This window comes from Aotus nancymaae, unplaced genomic scaffold (assembly GCF_030222135.1).
Source record: "Aotus nancymaae isolate 86718 unplaced genomic scaffold, 86718_ANA_hifiasm-v0.15.2.pri h1tg000010l, whole genome shotgun sequence".
Classification (NCBI taxonomy): Eukaryota; Metazoa; Chordata; class Mammalia; order Primates; family Aotidae; genus Aotus; species Aotus nancymaae.
The window spans coordinates 30533497-30553788 of NW_026988421.1; the positions used below are offsets into that span (position 1 = coordinate 30533497).

Below are 20292 nucleotides of genomic sequence, written 5' to 3' on the forward strand. Positions count from 1 at the left end.
CCATTTATATATCTGTTTTGGTCAAACCTTTTGCCCATGTTTTAAGTGGGTCATTTGTCTTCTTATTGTATTGTAAGGATTCTTTATGTATTGGGGGATATTATGAGATACATGATTTACCATTGTTTCTCCCAGTCCAAGGCTAATCTTTTCCTTTTCTTAATGGAATCTGTTGAAAAATTTTTGAGGAAAGAAAGGATGAAATACAGCCATGCTTCAGAAAGGTAGTCAGGCAGCAGTAGGTGGGATGGATCAAAAGCGACAGAGAACTCTTTTTGAAAGTTGTAATAAAGGAAACAGGAAGAGGCCAAGTTTTAAAAAATTATCCGGGAATCAAAGGGTTATAAGCAGCTATTTATTGAAGGCTGTTTACAGTCCAGTTAACCAGTAAACCAGAATCAGTGAAACTACCCATCTAGGCAAGTGCAAAAAACCTTTCAAAAGGCTTTTCTGGATTTGGGAAGGGAGTGAGGGAGAAGAGATGAGAGGCTACTCCAGAGCGACATAAAGAATTTCTAGCCTTGGACGGACAGTTGGGAACGACTTCCAGGGGCTGCTGTTTACAGGCGAGGCGGGAAGCTCGGCAGACCTTGGATTTTGGCGGGTGAAGAGGCCAGGTTGTTGCAGGAGGTGGGGCGCGTTTCAGTGGCTCTCTTTGAAAAAGCCCAGCAAGATGTCAGACCTGCTCTCAGTCTTTCTCCACCTCCTCCTTCTATTTAAGCTGGTTGCCCCGGTGACCTTCCGCCACCACCGCTATGATGATCTTGTACGGACACTGTACAAGGTGCAAAACGAATGCCCCAGCGTCACGCGCGTCTACAGCATTGGGCGCAGCGTGGAGGGGAGACACCTCTACGTGCTGGAGTTCAGCGACCGCCCTGGAATCCACGAGCCCTGTAAGTCCTGAACAGCTCTTGAGGGTGTGTGGGCAGGGCCCTTCCCTTGCAAATCCAGTAATTGGGGTGGTTTCTGGGGTGGTCCGTGGACTCCTCCACCTACAAGGAATTACCACTTTCTCAGCCTGTGCTGTTTCCCTCTTAGCCCTCAAACTGCCACTGCCTCTGGGAGCCACAACCCTCATTCAGGCTTCAGCCCTTTCCTCCTTTTTGGGTTCTGTTTGCTCAAAACCTTAATGGTAAAAGATGAGTCTTCTTCCCTGCTCATGTCCCATCCCCCTTCCGTTCCCCCATTACCTTTCTTTTCCCCTTGCTATTATTCTGTTTTTCCTGATCCACTGGCTCAGGAGACATAGGCAGAAACAATGAGCCCTTCTAGTTGTGCAAGGAAACTTAGAAGGGAATAGGGAGATCTCTTCCAGGAGTGACAGTGAAGTGTTCTAGAGAGAGTTTGGGGACTGAGGTGTTGTTTTACTTACCGGATTTTTTTTTTTGAGACGGAGTCCCTGTCGCCTGGGTTGGAGTGCAATGGTGCGCTTTTGGCTCACTGCAACCCCGCCTCGCGGGTTCAAGTGATTCTCCTGCCTCAGCCTCCCAAGTAGCTGGGATTACAGGCACCCACCACCACGCCTGGCTAATTTTTTGTATTTTTAGTTGAGACGGGGTTTCACTATGTTGGCCAGACTGGTCTCGAACTCTTGACCTCGTAATCCGCCCAAAGTGCTGGGATTACAGGCGGGAGCCACCGTGCCTGGGCTTTTTTTTTTTTTGAGACAGGGTTTGGCTCTGTTGTCCAGGCTGGAATGCAGTGGCATGATCTCAGCTCACTGCAGTCTTGACCTTCTGGGCTCAGGTGATCCTTTCCCCTCAGCCTCCTGCTTAGCTGGGACCACAGGCATGCGCCACCACCCCCGGCTAATTATTGTATTTTTAGTAGAGACAGGGTTTCATCATGTTACCTAGGCTAATCTCAAACTCCTGGGCTCAGGTGATCTGCCCACCTCAGCCTCCCAGTGTTGGGATTACAGGCATAATCCACTGCACCCAGCCTGGATTCTTTTTTAGTTTTTTTCTACTATAGAAAGCAGTCCATGTTTGGATTAAAATTTAGAAATTAGATAAGGAAAAAAATAATAAAACCCCAAATCCCACCGCTGTTAACCTATTGATGTATATCCTTCCAGACCTTTTTCTATGCATATTTAAACCGCCGACACAAACACATGTAATTGTTTCTATAGAAATGGACTCGTATTATAACTGCCCTTCTCATTTCACAATCTGTTATGGACAGCATCCATGTCTTCAAGTACAGGTCTTCATCATCGTGGTGTTGGCTACGTAATAGCTCATTGCATGACTGTATGTAACTGTCCATGTATTGATGGACATTCAAGTTGTTTCTAATTTCTCATTGCTTTCCTTACCAATTCCTCCTTCAAATTGTCAACTTCAAATCTCCCTTTACCTCTCCACTTCCACATCCCCTGCCCGAATCCAGACTCCATCACAAGCTGCCTAAATGATTGCACTGAACTCCTAACTGGTCTCTAACTTTTTTTTTTTTGAGATGGAGTCTTGCTCTGATGCTCAGGCCGAAGTGCAGAGTGGTGTAATCTCAGGTCACTGCAACATCCACCTCCCTGGTTCAAGCCATTCTCCTGCCTCAGCCTCCCAAGTAGCTGGCAGGCGTGTGCCACCACACCTGGCTAATTTTTTTTATTTTTAGTAGAGACAGGGTTTCACCCTGTTGGCAAGGCTGGTCTCAAACTCCTGACCTCAAGTGATCCACCCACCTTGGCATCCCAAACTGCTGGGATTACAGGCGTGAGCCACCATGCCCAGCCAGGTCTCTAATTTCTAACTGCTGCACTCTTCGAACCTTCCATTTGGTGCACAGATGCTAGAAAAATTTTCCTAAATCCTTACATAATCCCACTTTCCTGCTTTAAAAGTCTCACACTCAATGGACTGGCTATGAGATTCAGAATATTGCATAGTGGAGGCTCAAAGAAGGCCATGGAGTTACCTAGGGTAATTGCCTCACTTTAAAAAGCTGCACTTTCATAGCAAGCAGCCTGCTGTCAATCAGATCATGTGTTCACTGTGGAAGCTTGCGAGTGTTCATGGACATCATGGCGTTAGTCCCCCAGCACTCCAAGCCTCCTTCTTGGTGCTCTTGTACTTTCTAGCATTCAAAGCCTTCCTTGAAGCTTTTTCATAGGACTCTGGCCCTCACTATTCCCTCTTTTCTCTGAAGCATTGTAACTGCTATTCACTCATTCATTCCTTTCATTCCTTCATCCATTCCACAAATATTTACCAATCACCTACAATATGCAAGCACTTTTGTAGTCTCTGGAAGTACAGCAGAGAATAAAACAATGACCCTGCCCTCATGGACCCAAAATCTAGTGGGGGTAAGACTGACAATAAATGGGTAACTAAGTAATACATATTGCATCGGGTGGAAATAAGTGCTGTAGAGAAAACTAAATCAGGAAAAAGAGATAGGGATGCCATGGAGGAAGACGAGGAGAGGTGCTCAGGAGAGGCATCTCCACTGAGGTGGCTTTGAGGAGAGCTGAAGGATGGTGTGATGGCACATGCCGTGCTGACATTGGGGAGGAAAAGATGGGGGCAGAGGGAGGAGCAAAGGCAGTGCTCTGGAGCATGCTTGGCACATGTGAGGAACAGCAAGGGGGCCAGTTGGCTCTAGTTGAGTGAATGAGGGGAGAGCAGGAGAGGAAGTCACAGCCATGTGATGGGGCCACCAGGCAATAGGACATCATGCAGGGCCTCATAGGCCCTGGTAAACATTTGGGCTTTTACTTTGAGTCAAGTGAGAAGCCACTGGAGGGTTTTTTAAGCAGAAGAGAGACTCGATCTGACTCAAAGTTTTTAAAGATCACTCAGAACAGGGGTCAGCAAACTACAGCCTAAGGGCTAGCCACCTGTTTTGGCAAATGAAGTTTTATGGGAACACAGTCACACCCATTCACTTTTATCTTGTCCATGGCTGCTTTTGCTGGAAGAGTTGAGTAGCTGTGACAGAGACAGCACAGCCCACAAAGCCTAAAGGATTTACTCTCTAGTCCTTTATAAAAAAGTTTTGTCAACCCCTAACTCTGGAGAATAGACTTTAATGGGGCTAGGCAGCTGCAGGGAGACCAAGTGGAATATTTATGGCAATGACCTAATATTGCCAATAGTACCAAGTTTGAGGGTGCAGGGGCTTGACCAAAATGATAGCAGTGATTGTTAGGAGAAGTTGTATTCTAGATATATTGACAGTAGAGGCCAGCTGTAGTGGCTCATGTCTGTAATCCCAGTACTTTGGGAGGATTGCTTGAGACCAGAAGTTTGAGATCAGTCTGGGCAACATAGTGAGACCTTGTCTCTATAACAAATTTTTTTAGAAAATTAGCCTGGTGTGGTGGTGGGCACTTGTGGTCCCAGCTACTCAGGAGGCTGAGTTGGGAGAATGGCTTGAACCAAGGAATTTGAGAGGCCACCTGGAGCTATGATTGTGTCACTGCACTGCAGCATGAATGATTGAGCAAGACCCTATCTCAATAAATAAATAAATAAAGATAAGAAAAGAAAAAGGAGAGCCAAAAGAATTTGATATTAAGCATCTACTAAGTGCATGGCACTGTCCAAAGTTCCATAGGGTAGTGGTTCCCAGACTTATAGATTTCATACAGCAGTTAAAATGTTTTTTTTTTAAATAAGAGACTGGAGATAACTAAAACAGATCTTCCATATTTTATTTTACTGAATAAGGATGTGAAGAAAACTACCTGTCATCTATTATATCCATCCTTTTCTAACAGAAAAGACATTTTAACACCAAGAAAAGTAAGAAAGACATAATCTACAATTTAAAAAAAAATACACTAAGATTAAAGAATACCCACGATAGAAAATCTACCACATGATTCTTGTGGGTTATCAGCATTCCTCTGAGAAAAACTGCTGTAGATATACTAAGATAAATAATAATGGATGGTGTCACAAATTAAAAATTATGTACACTGCTAAGGCCAGGTGCAGTAAAGGAAACAGAACACATACAAAAATAGGTAAAACCCTGCCAGGCACTGTGGCTCACACCTGTAATGCAAGCACTTTGGGAGGCTGAGGCCGGCAGATCACCTGAGGTCAGGAGTTTGAGACCAGCCTGGCCAACGTGGTGAAAACCCATCTCTACTAAAAATATAAAAATTAGCCAGATGTGGTGGCAGACACCTGTAGTCCCAGCTATTTTGGAGGCTGAGGCAGGAGAATCGCTTGAACCCAGGAGGCGGAGATTGTAGTGAGCTGGGATTGCACTACTGCACTCCAGGCTGGGTGACAGAGCAAGGCTCTCGTCTCAAAAAAAAAAAAAAAAGAAAAAAGAAAAGTAAAACCCAGAAAGTCAACAGAGAGCTCTCTCTCATCAAGTAACCCAGGATTACTTCCCAGAGTATCATGTGGGCTGGGCCTAGAAGGGTGGTGAGGAGGATTTGGAAATGAGAAGATGAAGAGGTACAGAACCAGAAAAGTTATGGAGGCAGGAAAGTGTTGGGTGGAAGAGAAATCACTTGCAAGAGCCTCTTCTTTTGAAAGAGGGCAAGAGCTGGGCCCTGTGGCTCAGATCTTTAATCCTAGCACTTTGGGAGGCAGAGGCAGGCAGATCATGAGGTCAAGAGATTGAGACCATCCTGGCTAACACGGTGAAACCTCTTCTCTACTAAAAATACAAAAAATTAGTTGGGTGTGGTGGCAAGTGCCTGTAGTCCCAGCTACTTGGGAGGCTGAGGCAGGAGAATTGCTGGAACCTGGGAGGCAGAGGTTGCAGTGAGCCGAGATCACGCCACTGCACCCCAGCCTGAGCAACAGAGCAAGACTCTGTCTCTAAATAAATAAATATATACATAAATAAGGGCAAGAATGATTTTCTTTTCTTTCTTTTTTTTTTGGGGGGGAAATGGAGTCTTGCTCTGTCACTAGGCTGGAGTGCAGTGGCACAATCTCGGCTCACTGCAACCTCTGCCTCCCAGGTTCAAGTGATTCTCCTGCCTCAGCCTCCCAAGTAGCTGGGATTACAGGCACCTACCACTACGCCCAGCTAATTTTTGTATTTTTAGTAGAGATGGAGCTTCACCATGTTGGCCAGGATGGTCTCGATCTCTTGACCTTGTGACCCACCTCAGCTCCCAAAATGCTGGGATTACAGGTGTGTGCCACCGTGCCTCATCAGGGAGTGATTTTCTTTAGGTGATCCCAGAAGCTTTCAGATCCTCAATTCTCACCTCAAGTTAAACAACATGGCCAGAGAGAAGGCTAAGCAATGGGACATAGCAGGTGCCTTCCTATTCTGTGCCTCTAGACTTGGCCTGCTTGGATTTGAAGGAGTGATTTTAGTTTTCACGTATTGTAGTGGGGAGAATGGAGAACCAGCTCAGTTCTGCCCACAATCCTATTCTTTGTGTAGGTGGGGTGGGAGGGAATGGGGAAGACCTCTACCAGCCCACTCAATCTTAGAGCCATCTCTGGCAGAGCTGGTCACCTCTGCTCACCTGCTGTGTTCTTGTTCAGATGGAGCAAGAAACTTTTCGAGGACCAAGAAAATTAAGTTTTCAACTGGGATCATTAGCAGCTGTTATGCTTAAACCTAGAGTACTTCATGAGAGCAGGTTCTAGGGAAACATCCTTATCCTGAAAGGTTCGTCTCTGAGAAGTAGTGTGCTACTGTAAATGGCACTGTAAGTGCCACCTGGGCTTGGACCTCCATCAGAGCCATTAGCTAGGCAACCTCAGACAAGTTACTTAACCTCCCCCATTCTTCTTACCCTCACCCTGAGGCTTTTACTGCCCACTTTACAGGTTTTCTGTCAAGATTAGCAGTATTAAACATAACTGTCTAGTACACTACAGGGGTTCAGTAAATGGCACTGATTGTTATCCCTGGCATGAATTTTGTAGCCTTTGTCATTGTAATTGGTTAAGAAGGAGCTCAGGGATTATTGCAAAAGACCAAATTTTTTTTGCATTCATTACTGAAAAAGAGAAAAAAGGTCCTTGTGTAAGGCTAGGCATCAATGGCACTTCCAAGCTTTCCCCATCTTTTCTCTTCCTTGCATTTCTTCCTTGCAGTGGAGCCGGAGGTCAAGTATGTGGCAAACATGCACGGCAACGAAGCGCTGGGCCGCGAGCTGATGCTGCAGCTGTCGGAGTTCCTGTGCGAGGAGTTCCGGAACAGGAACCAGCGCATCGTCCGGCTCATCCAGGACACGCGCATTCACATCCTGCCATCCATGAACCCTGACGGCTATGAGGTGGCTGCCGCTCAGGTACGAGGTCCAAGGGAGATGCTGGGGAGAGATGAAGGCCTTCTTAGGAAATAAAGGCAGTGGACAAGATACCTTCTCTGTCCCACTGTAAATGTCACAAATGTTAAAAGACAAAATGGCCGAGAGAAAAAAAAACCCATCAGAAATGTAAGAAAGGATGAAAACGAGGGTTCAGTCCTACAGAACCTTCGGCAATAAACATGGGCTCTCTCTGAGCCTGCATTCCCCCAACACCTTTCCAGATGACCTCAGGATTTTACTGTGAGGATTAATGTGGCAATATCAGTGACAATGCTTTATAACCTGGAAAATACTCAACTGATGTGGAGGGATATTGCAAAATAAAGCTCCTTTCCTGAACTTTTAGCTTCAAACCCTAAATACCTTTCTTCCTTCCACAATACATTCCCATTTGCATTTGCGGAGAAAATAACAAGGACAACAGGCTTTTTCCCCAGAATTGGGGGAGGAGGGGGCTAATTCTAGATTCTTCGTACTTTATTATATTTCCGTAGAGTTGTTTCCTCTACTAGTATAGTACTTAGCCTATTGATTCTATATTTTAGAGTTATATTTAAAGTAGGACCAATAAGAAAAAATGTCTAAGGACTTTAAACAAAAAATTTTTTTGAGATGGAGTCTTGCTCTGCTGCCCAGGCTGGAGTGCAGTGCGTGATCTCAGCTCACTGCCACCTCTGCCTCTTGGGTTCAAGTGATTCTCCTGCCTCAGACTCTCGAGTAGCTGGGACTACAGGTGTGCACCACCATGCCCAGCTAATTTTTTGTATTTTTAGTAGAGACGGGGTTTCACCAGGTTGGTCAGGCTGGTCTCCAACTCCTAGCTTCATGTGATCTGCCCACCTTAGCCTCCCAAAGTGCTGGGATTACAGGCGTGAGCCACCACGTCTGGCAGGACTTTTTACTTTATTTTCTAACATAAATTCAAAATATCAGAGTGCCTAACATTATTATTATTATTAACATCTTGAGTGTTTCAGACCGTTGTGCCTAACTTTAAATCAATGGTTCTGTTTTGTGGCTGTGCATCAGAATCACAAGTGAAGATTTTGAAATACAGATTCCCAGGTCCCACCCCAGACCTACTGAATTAGAATTGTCCAGGGTAAGGCCAGGAATCTCTCTGCCTTACACAATGGAGATGTTCCTTTAACAGCTGTGTTTAAAAGGCAGGGTTTTCTTAGGCAGAGAGTATGTTAAGGCATATTTTAAACCGTCTTGAGGATAGGACTGGGGGGTAAGTAGAGGCAGAGAGAGGAATGGAACCAGGACGTTGAACCAAACACAAACTTGACTCTTGCAGTCTTACCACTTCCTGCTGAAATGACTCAACAAATGAAGAAAGAGAACTTCGTTTCACCGCTGGAAAGTGGGTACTACCTTGATGGTACCCACTACTCTTCCTCGAGACTTGAGTTCCCAAAGAGCAGGAAAATTAGAAAGAGGTGTGGGAGAGAATCCCAGCCTGGCTGATTTCCTTCTATTAGCCCTTTCCTGTATTACAGTGGGGAGAATGGAGAACCAGCTTAGTCCTGCCCACATCCTTTGCAATAGGTGGGGTGGGAGGGAGTGAGGAAAACCCCTGTCAGCCCACTGAATCTTAGAGCCATCTCTGGGAAGCTGGTCACCTCTGCTCACCTCCTGTGTTCTTGTTCAGAGGGAGCAAATCTTGAACCTGAACCCCAGAGAGGACCCATCAGGTTCTCGGACTCTCAGAGATACCTTCCATGCCCCCAGGCAAGTTGTCTGTGTGGCTACACAGAGAAGAACTTCCTGGACACCAGACTTTAAAGTTGCTTGTAGGTAGCCAGAATAATCCCACCAAAGATGTCTACGTCCTAATCCTCAGAACCTATAAATATGTTATGTTATTGGGCAAGGAAGAATTAAGGTTGCAGATGGAACTAAGGTTGCTAATCAGTTGACCTTAAAATAACCTGGAGTACTGTGGGGACGGGGCCCAATGTAATCAATTACAATGATCCTGTAAATGTAGAAGAGGGAGGCCAAAGATCACAGTCAGAGAGAGATCTGAAGATGTTCCGCCGGCTGGCTTTAAAGATGGAAGAGCCAAGGAAGCTCGAAAAGTCCGGGCACAGATTCCCCTAGACTCTTGAAAAAATGTAGCCCATTGACACCTTGCTTTTAGGCCTGTGAGACCCATTTTATTCTTCTGACCTCCAAAACTATGAGACCATTCACTCATGCTGTTTTAAGCCACTAAATTTGTGGTAATTTGTTACAGCAGTCATAGGAAACACAACACTAGTCCTGTTTATGGGAACCTTCTGTTAGGGGAACCCCTTCCTGCCAGCCTAACTATTGACCAGTATGCAGGGAAATTAGCAGAAAATGACCAGAGGTGTTTATGCTGACGGTCAAGAGTGCCTTGATATAATGAGACAAAAAAAAAAAAAAAAGAGTGCCTTGGTATAAATCAGCCAGCAGTGACAAGCTGCTGGAAGCATAAAGAAAATGATTATGTCACAGAAGTGTACACCAAAATGAAAGACCCAATAAATGTTTTCCACTGGAACAGAAGTGACGTAGGAAACTTACAGGAACTTCAAAAAAATGATGTTTTCAATTGAATCTAAAAATAAAATACAAGCAGGGTGCCATGAAAAAAGAGAAATCTGAGAACAATACAGAATTCTTAAGAGTACAAAATTGTTAGAAAAAGTGTAATCTGCTACATTTTATTGGTTAGAAAATAGAAAATTTGAGAGTGGCAGTACATCTGCGAGATTCTAGCTGCCCGGCATCCATTCGTTCACTTCCAGGAACAGCCAACAATTTGGGCTCCACCTTCTCAGTCTACAGGGACCCAGTTGGCACTATTTCCCTTCTCCAATGCCACACAAAACATTAAATGGAATTTCAATTTTGAATGAGGCTTTTAACAATTTTGAATGAGCCTTTGAATGAGATAGAATAGAGATGATGGAATATCTCTATTCTATCACTCTATATATTTAATTATTTATGTATATGTTCATCTCCCATGTGTACTATGAATTCCAAGAAGGCTAGCTGACAATGTCTCACTTATCTCTTTCTCCAGTGTCTATCTGAGAACTCTGAATAGAGAAAGACTTAAGTAAATGTTGGTTGACTACATAGATGGCCTAATGAGTGAATGAATACATGTGCAAATAAATGATAAAATCTGAAATACAGACAGAGAAATTAAGGGATCCAGAAAGTTGATATTGCTTAGAAGAAAGAAGATAAGTAAGGATCCTAAATTTCTTGAAAGGAGGAGTGAGTTTCCATAGTGTAAGCACTTCAAAAAACAGTTTAACAGTTTCTCAAAAAGTTAAACATAAGGCCAGGCATAGTGGTTCACGTCTATAATCCCAGCACTTTGGGAGATGGGTAGATTGCATGAGCCCAGAAGTTTGAGACCAGCCTAGGCAACATGGCAAAGCCCTATCTTTACAAATAATTTTTTTTTTTTTTTTTTTGAGACAGAGTTTCGCTCATTACCCAGGCTGGAGTGCAATGGCGCGATCTCGGCTCACCGCAACCTCCGCCTCCCGGATTCAGGCAATTCTCCTGCCTCAGCCTCCTAAGTAGCTGGGATTACAGGCACGCGCCACCATGCCCAGCTAATTTTTTTTTTGTATTTTTAGTAGAGACGGGGTTTCACCATGTTGACCAGGATGGTCTCGATCTCTTGACCTCGTGATCCACCCGCCTCGGCCTCCCAAAGTGCTAGGATTACAGGCTTGAGCCACCGCGCCCGGCCACAAATAATTTAAAATTAGCCAGGTGTGGTGGCACGTGCCTGTAAGTTCCAGCTACCAGGAGGCTGAGGTGGGAGGACCACCTGAGTCCAGGAGTCTGAGGCTGCAGTGAGCCATGATTATGTCATTGCACTCCAGCCTGGGCAACAGAGTGATACCCTGTCTCAAAAAATTAAAAAAAAAAAAAGTTAAAAATAGACAGCTTATGACTCAGCAGTTCTACTTACAGATATCTACCCAGAGGAAATGAAACATACATCCACACAACGATGTACATGAATGTTCAAAGCAGCATTATTAACAATAACCAAAAGGTGAAAACAACCCAAATGTCCATGGATCTCCCCCTACCACCCCTTGCCAAAATTCACATTCACCTGAAACCTGTGAATATTATCTTATTTGGAAAGACGTAGTCATCCTTTGGTATCCGTAGGTGATTGGTTCCAGGGCCCCTAACCAAGACCAAAATCCTTGGATGCTCAAGTCCCTTATAGAAAATGGCATAGTATTTGCATATAACTTATGCACATCCTCCTATATATTTGAAATCATCCCTAGATTACTTATGTTACCCGATACAATGTAAATGCTATGTAAACACTTGTTATAATGTACTGTTTAGGGAATCATGACAAGAAAAAAGTTATGTACATGTTCAGTACAGATGCAACTATTATAGACCTAACTACATTTTCTTTTCTTTTCTTTTCTTTCTTTTTTTTTTTTTTTGAGACGGAGTCTTGCTCTGTCGCCCAGGCTATAATGCAGTGGTGTTATCTTGGCTTACTGCCACCTCTGCCTCCTGGGTTTAAGTGATTTTCCTGCCTCAGCCTCCCAAGCAGCTGGGACTACAGGCACATGCCACCACGCCCGGCTAATTTTTGTATTTGTAGTAGAGATGGGGTTTCACTATGTTGGCCAGGTTGGTCTTGAACTCCTGACCTTAGGTGATCCAGCCACCTTGGCCTCCCAAAGTACTGAGATTACAGGCATAAGCCACTGCACCCGGCCCCTAACTACACTTTCAATCAGAGGTGGGTTGAATCCACAGATTTGGAACTCATGGATATGGAGGGCCTACTGAGGGTCTTTACAGATACAATTAAGTTAAAAGGAGGTCACATAGGATCAGGATGGACTGTACATCCAGCATAGCTGGTGTTCTTATAAGAAGAAATAAATTTGTGAATAGAGACGTGGACAGACTAGGAAGGAGACCATGTAAAGATGAAAGCAGAAATTAGAGTGATGTGTCTATAAGCCAAGGAACATCAAGGATTGCCTCCAGCCACCAGAAGCTGGAAGAAACAAAGAGGAGAAACAGAGAGTGTGCCACCCCTCCAGTTGACTTGATTACAACTTCTGGCCTCCAGAGAATAAATTGGAGAATAAATTGCTGTTGTTATGAGCCACTTAGTTTGTGGTGATTATTATGGCAGCCCTAGGAAACTAATACAGTTTCCTAATACTAATACTAATAGTATTGAACTAATACTAATACTGGTGAATGGATAAACAAAATATGATAAATCCACATAATGGAACTATTCAGCAATAGAAAGAAATGAAGTTCTGAACATGCTACAATGTAGATGAACCTCACAAACATTATGCCGAGTAGAGGAAAAAAAACCCACAAAAGAACACATAATGTATGACCCACTTATGTGATATGTCCAGAAGAGGCAAATCTAAGGAGACAGAAAGTGATTACCTAGGGCTGGGATGAAAATGAGGAGTGACCGTAAATGGGAATGAGGTGTCTATTAAGGGTGACAGAAATGTTCTAAAATTAGATTGCAATGATGGCTATACAACTGTGTACATATACTAAAATTCATTGAATTATACACTGAAAATGAGTGAATTTTATAATATATGAATTATATCTCAATAAAGCTGTTTATGAAACATTGGGGTAAGCCGGGCATGGTGGCTCATATCTGTAATCCCAGCACTTTGGGAGGCCAAGGCAAGTAGATCACCTGAGGTTGGGAGTTCAAGACCAGCCTGACCAACATGGAGAAAACTCTGTCTCTACTAAAAATATAAAATTAGTCTGGTGTGGTGTCGCATGCCTGTAGTCCCAGCTACCCGGGAGGCTGAGGCAGGAGAATTGCTCGAACCCAGGAGGCGGAGGTTGCGGTAAGCTAAGATCACACCATTGCACTCCAGCCTGGGCAGCAAGAGCAAAACTCCATCTCAAAAAAACAAAAAAAAAAAACTGGGGTTCTCATGATCCTGAAACACCCTACTCTTGTTAGAACTTCTCTTGAGATATGTACCTCTTGCCCATGATCTACAGGGAAACTTGAAGCACACCACTGTGACTTTGGATAAGTTAAAGAAGAAAATGATTCATCTTCCTGTGATGGGAACTAAAGGAAAAAAAAATTCCACATCATTTGATTAAGCGAATATCTAAGAACTATACGATGTCCTTCAAATAAAGGATTCATGGCTGTGTCAGTGGCTCTTGGCTATAATCTCAGCACTTTATTTGGTTTGTTTTTTTTAGACAGCCTTGCTCTGTCACCCAGGCTGTAGCGTAGTGGTGCAATTTTGGCTCACTGCAACCTCCACTTCCTGGGTTCAAGTGATTCTCATGTCTCAGCCTCCTGAGTAGCTGGGACTACAGGCATGTGCCACCACACCGAGCTAATTTTTGTATTTTTTAGCAGAGACGGTGTTTCACCATTTTGGCCAGGCTTATATTTGGCCCTCAAGTGATCCACCCGCCTCCGCCTCTCAAAGTGCTCGGATTACAAGCTTGAGCCACGGCACCTGGCCTCTCACTACTTTGGAAGGGTGCCGTGGGTGGATCACTTGAGCCCAGGCATTTGAGACCAGCCTGGGCAACCAGCTGGTCTCTACAAAAAAAAAAAAAAAGAAAGAAAAAAGAAAAATTAGCTGGTGTGGTGGCATGTGCTTATAGTCCCAGCTACTCAGGAGACAGGTAGGAGGATTGCTTCAGCCCAGTAGGTGTAGATTGCAGCAAGCTAAGATTGTACCACTGCACTCCAGCCTGGGCAACAGAGCGAGAATCTGTCTCCAAAAAGAACAAAAAAAGAAAAAGTTAGAAAATATAGGATTCAATCTGAAACCTTCATTTTTTCATCTTTTCATTTTCCCCTTAGGGCCCAAACAAGCTTGGGTATCTAGTTGGCAGGAACAATGCAAATGGAGTGGACCTGAACCGCAACTTCCCTGATCTCAATACCTATATCTACTACAATGAGAAATCCGGAGGCCCCAACCACCACCTGCCCCTTCCAGACAACTGGAAAAGTCAGGTAGGAGATGAAATTTGTAAACAAAGCAGGTAAATCAGCATCTGGAATTTCTTGCAAAAAGACTGCTAAACCGGCTAGGCATAGTGACTCATACCTGCAATCCCAGCACTTTGGGAGGCCGAGGTGGGTGGATCACGAGGTCAGGAGTTCAAGAGCAGCCTGACCAAGATGATGAAACCCTGTCTCTACTAAAAATACAAAATTAGCCGGGCATGGTGGCAGGTGCATGTAATCCCAGCTTTTCAGGAGGCAGAGAATTGCTTGAACCTGGGAGACGAAGGTTGCAGTGAGCTGAGATCACACCACGGCACTCCAGCCTTGGTGACAAAGCAAGACTCCCTCTCAAAAAAAAAAGAAAGAAAGACTGCTAAGCCATCTTCACATCAACTAACAAGCAGGAATTAAGCATCAACTTAACTCAGTGTTAACCCATCTAGAGCAATAATACCTATTACTTCTGCATCTTTGTATTTATTTTCTCTCCCAGCATAGAGCCCTCCATGGAGCACACACTCACTAAATGTTTGATGTTAGTAGTGATTGTGGTGAAGTAGATGAAAGCAGTTATCATATGGTTGCATGGTTCTTAACAATTTTCCAAAATTATTTCATAGCCGGGTTCAGTTGATCATGACATCATGTGGTGAAATGCATCAAGCAGTGTTATTCATCTCTGTTTTATGGCTATCACACTTAGAAAATAATTTACATTCTCACAGGTAGTAATTGATGGAATCAGGATGAAGATGCAGGCCTTCTGATTCTTATTCCAACATTCTTTTTACTACGCTAGACTGTGGACAGAGAACTCTAGCATTCTATAGAGAAGTCTGTCTTACATGTGATAAACTGTATGCTTATCGACAATTAGCTATAGAAAGAGGTTCAGGCTGGGTGTGGTGTCTCACCCCTGTAATCCCAGCACTTTGGGAAGCTGAGATGGGAGGATTGCTTGAGGCCAGGAGTTTGAGACCAGCCTGGGCAACACAGTAAGGCCCCATCTCAACAAAAGAAAAATATAAAATTTATCTGAGTATAGTGGCATATGTTGTAGACTTAGCTATTTGGAAGGATCCCTTGAACCTAGACGTTCAAGAGTTCAAGGTTACAGTGAACTATTATCCTGCCTGCTCCAGCCCTGGCGACAGAGCAACAGAGCAAGACCCTGTCACCAAAAAAAAAAAAAAAAAAAAAAAGGTTCAGGGAATCTAACCCTTAGTTGTTCCTTTTCCCTTTCTATATGACCCTTGACTCCTTTATCATTACTATACTCTGATTTCCCTTACTCTTCCAGTCGGAGGATCCATTCGATATTCCTAGGTCTCACTCTCCAAGAGGCCTGTAATGAAAGTCCTTGGTAATGTGAGTGGTTTCACCCTGCTGGTGGGCCTGCTCCTGAAAATAACTAGGCATCCTCTGAGCATCACTGCCACCCCTGGTGATCACACTGTGTGGGGTAGTTTGAAACATTCTATTTGTGAATGTCTAAACTTAGAGACTGGGGAAAGCAAAGCAAAGCAGGTGTAAGCCTTTTAATTGGGAGTTTCCAAAATGGAATATCCTGGGTTTTTTTCTCTCTTGAAAATGAAGCAAAGGCCATGCTCGTATGTTAGATTTCAGACAGCAACTATTCTCTTGGTTCAAGTAAATAGTAAATAAAAAATAACTTTGTAAGGCTGGGCGCGATGGCTCATGTCTGTAATCCCAACACTTTGGGAGGCAGAAGTGGGTGGATCAGCTGAGGTCAGGAGTTCGAGACCAACCTGGCTAACATAGTAAAAACCACATATCTACTAAAAATACAAAAATTAGCCAGGTGTGGTGGTGGGTGCCTGTAATCCCAGCTACTTGGGAGGCTGAGGCAGGAGAATCACTTGAACTCAGATGGTGAAGGTTACAGATCTCATCACTGCATTCCAGACTGTGTGACAGAGCGAGACTCCATCTCAAAAAAAAAAAAAAAAAAAACCCAAAAACCAAAAAAACAAAAAACTTTGTGTTAGTCAGCATATCCAGCCAGAAGAATGTTCTGATGTTCAACTTGTTCCTCTAAGTAAAATATGATAATTGAATCAATGATAACTAGACTCCCACTCAATCCTCATCTAAATTTTAGGGGAAAAAGCGATGAGATTTCCCTCACTCCTGATGGAACAGCCTTGAGGAAGAGGAACAGTGAGAAGCTGGCCTTATTCTGATAGACAGAGGCTTATGACACAAAGACAGAACTGCTCCAGAGGGTCTGAGCCCTGGTCACAGACCAAGACGAGTGCCCTCGAAATGATATCCATTATGATTGAGACTCAACCCTATTTATCCAGTCCCCTTGGCATGGAAAAGATGGAGCCTTTAGAGCTGACCCACGGTCCAGGAGGTGCCATTAACACAGTAACACCACAAAATATCTAAGCATGTTCATCCTGAGAGGAGGAGAAACACAGTAGACTGTAAATTATTTACTTATACTGCAAGTCCAAGTGGATTCAAGACTTTTTTTGGAATACTGTCACTAACTAGCAATATAATATGCAATAGAAAGGGTGGAATTTCACTGCTTAGCCAAGACTGGCCCATCTGACAGTATGTCTAACCCATGAAATTTGGATATGACCACAGGAGTGTGTTCTACATGTCAACATTACAGCAGGGAAGGAGGAGGTTGAAGCCATCACTGTAAACTAGCATTTTCCAGCAGATTGATTTATTGGAGTCCTAAATTTCTGCTAAGATGACTTAGAAGTCACTGGAGCAGTGGGTAAAATGGAAACCCTTTTCTAGGGTCTAGAGAGAGGCCAAGCTGGGGCTCTGAGCTCTCCAATCATGGTACCTCTTCATACAGAACTCTTTTTTGGCTGGGAATGGTGGCTCATGCCTGTAATCCCAACACTTTGGGAGGTAGAGACAGGCAGATTGCTTGAGGAGTTTAAGACCAGCCTCTTTGGTTACTGTAGACTTGTAGTATGAAGTCAAAAAAAAAGACTAGCCTCGGCAACATGGCAAAACCCCATCTCTACAAAAAAGACAAAAATTAGCCAGGTGTGGTGTTGCATGCCTGTAATCCCAGCTACTAGGGAGGCTGAGGTGGGAGGATCACTTGAGTCTAGGAGGTGGAGGCTGCAATAAGCTGAGATTGCACCACTGCATTCCAATCTGGGTGACAGAGTGAGACCCTGTCTCAAAAAAAAAAAAAAAAAAAAAAAGAATTTCTCTCTCTCTCTCCCCCTTTCCCCCTCTCCCACCCTCTCCCTCTCCCTCCCTCTCCCTCTCCCTCTCCCTTTCTCTCTCAATAGCTTTATTTTTTTAGCGTAGTTTTAGGTTCACAGCAAAATTGAGCAAAAATTACAGAGTCCTCATATACTCTCTCCCCAACTCTGCCCACCCCACCATCAACATCCCACCCCAGAGTGGTGCATTTATCACTGTCGGTCATGAACCTATCTTGACTCATCATGAGCATTCTGAGTCCATAGTTACATTACTGCTCTCTTGGAGTTGTACATTCTATAGGTTTTGACAAAGGTATGATGATATATAGCCACCATTACGGTATCATACAGAATAACTTCCTTGCCCTAAATGCTCTCTTTTTACCTATTTTGTATATTGGGATTCAACGTAAGATTTCATTTTGAAAAAAGTTCCATACACTCCATTGTTGAAACCATCATTCCAAAGGTCAGCATTTCCCCATCTCCCCTTCTCATATCCAGTGGATGCTCACTGTTCATTCAGACATTTTACCTCCTCAGGCCTCTTCCTGACAGGCTTATTCTAACAGCCATTTGTTTGGTAGCCCCGGTTGCCCCTTCACCACCAACCTCTCGCCTCCTCCCAGGTGGAACCCGAGACCCGGGCGGTGATCCGGTGGATGCACTCCTTCAACTTTGTTCTTTCAGCCAATCTCCACGGAGGGGCGGTGGTGGCCAATTACCCGTATGACAGGTCCTTCGAGCACCCGGTCCGAGGGGTCCGCCGCCCCGCCAACACCCCCACGCCTGACGACAAGCTTTTCCGGAAGGTATGTGGAGAGGCAGCTTGTCCCGCCTGGGGAACCTGGGGCTCAGGAGACGAGCTTAGGGTCAGTAACACAGAACCCTATTCAGTGCGAGTCCACAGAAAATAATTGAAAACACCGCCTGCTTATGAGGTGCTTACGGTCTAGTAAATTACATTTTATTTTGAATGGTAAACCATAGATGCATAAAAAAGAAAATACAAAGAAAGCTTTATAGTAATTACCACAATGCAGAAAATACTTAGGCTAATGATGAGCAAGATATATGCCCAAAGACTAATAGTGTGAGTGTCATTAAATGTGAATTTTAGGGGGGTCTAAATTATAATTTTATCACAGTAAGTCATATTAATGAAAAATAGACTGTGATGGTATTAGGTGGAGCCTTAAAGAAAAACAGAAAAATAGACTACATGAAAAAGGTTTAAATAACAATTCAAAATAGAATAAAATATGTTAACATTAATTTTATATCAATAATATGTAAAATGGTATAATATAATAAATTTGTAATTATTGCCTGGCACGGTGGCTCACACCTGTAATACTAGCACTTTGGGAGGCCGAGGCAGGCAGATCATGAAGGCAGGAGTTCGAGACCAGTCTGGCCAACATAGTGAAAACCCATCTCTACTAAAAATACAAGAATTATCGGGCTTGGTGGCGGGCGCCTGTAATCCCAGCTACTCAGGAGACTGAGGCAGGACAATCACTTGAACTCAGGAAGCGGAGGTTGCAGTGAACTGAGATCACGACATTGCACTCCAGCCTGGGCGACAAGAGCAAAACTCTATCTCAAAAAAAAAAAAAAAAAAAAAGGAATTATTTTATAATAAAATATATAAACTAAATTATAAAAATATGTAATATAAATAAATATTAATATTATTAATCATTAATGAACTACATGGTGAATAGCATGTTGTTTTTTCTCCATCAATCTCACTCTGTCCACTGTTATAAAATAGTAATGAAGGAGAATTATAGAGTTCAAATATATTCCTCTTCCTCCAAAACACACCTCTCACCCCCTAAGTACACATTGCTTTTCCTGGAGAAGTCCTACCTTACTTTCTCCTTGATTTCATTGACAAAATTCAGCTAGAAAATGGCACAACAACAAGGGACCTTCAATATCATCTACTGCCACTCCTCACTTTGCACAAGAGAAAACTCAGCCCCAAGATAGTGACAGAATCAGAATACAGATCTCCTAACTCTAGTCTACCACACATACACTCTCCTAGACACACAGTCACATTCACACACATGCATTCACACATACCTACATACACACAGTCTTACACACACATACACTGGCTCTATCCCTGATCCTATTTTTTTTCACTAAAGCAAATAATCCACTGTTTATGTACCCAGCAGTGCCTCTTGGCTTCACCCTAGTTGTGAGTAGGAGCATTTCCATTTGAGTTGAGAATCATCAAGGTCATTTTCTGCCTGCTTTTCCTCTAGCTGGCCAAGATCTACTCCTATGCACACGGATGGATGTACCAAGGTTGGAACTGTGGGGATTACTTCCCAGATGGCATCATCAATGGGGCTTCCTGGTATTCTCTCAGCAAGGGTAAGTGGAGTCCTGGGAACTGCTCAAGCTGAAGTGGAATAGTGCTCATTTCTCCTTCTAAATTCCCAGTTTTCGCCACTCACGGTGGCTCATGCCTGTAATCCCATCACTTTGGGAGGCCGAGGCGGATGGATCACCTGAGGCCAGGAGTTCAAGACCAGCCTGGCCAACATGTTGAGACTCCGTCTTTACTAAAAATGCAAAAATTAGCCAGGCATGGTGGTGTGCACTTGAGTCCTAGCTACTCGGGAGGCTGAGACAGGAGAATCAGTGGAACCCAAGAGGCTGAGGTTGCAGTGAGCTGAGATCGCACCACTTCACTCCAGCCTGGGTGACAAAAGCAAAACTCTGTCTCATAAATAAATAAATAAATAAATTTCTTAACAGTTTTCTCA

General features: G+C 43.7%; 1 protein-coding gene across 2 annotated transcripts in view; it reads left to right on the forward strand.

Moving 5' to 3' along the window:
- Window positions 1-405: 405 nt before the first annotated feature.
- CPN1 (carboxypeptidase N subunit 1) overlaps window positions 406-20292 on the forward strand; it is a 39734-nt gene continuing 19847 nt past the window's right edge. Inside the window, exons 1-5 of one of the 2 annotated variants that reach the window (XM_012439643.2) lie at window positions 406-896; window positions 7038-7234; window positions 14142-14297; window positions 18133-18315; window positions 19786-19897. In XM_012439643.2, coding sequence (XP_012295066.2) covers window positions 674-896; window positions 7038-7234; window positions 14142-14297; window positions 18133-18315; window positions 19786-19897 — 871 coding nt within the window. In that variant the 5' untranslated portion in view covers window positions 406-673. The remainder of the gene's footprint in view (window positions 897-7037; window positions 7235-14141; window positions 14298-18132; window positions 18316-19785; window positions 19898-20292) is intronic. The other variant, XM_064373664.1, reaches the window with a different exon arrangement.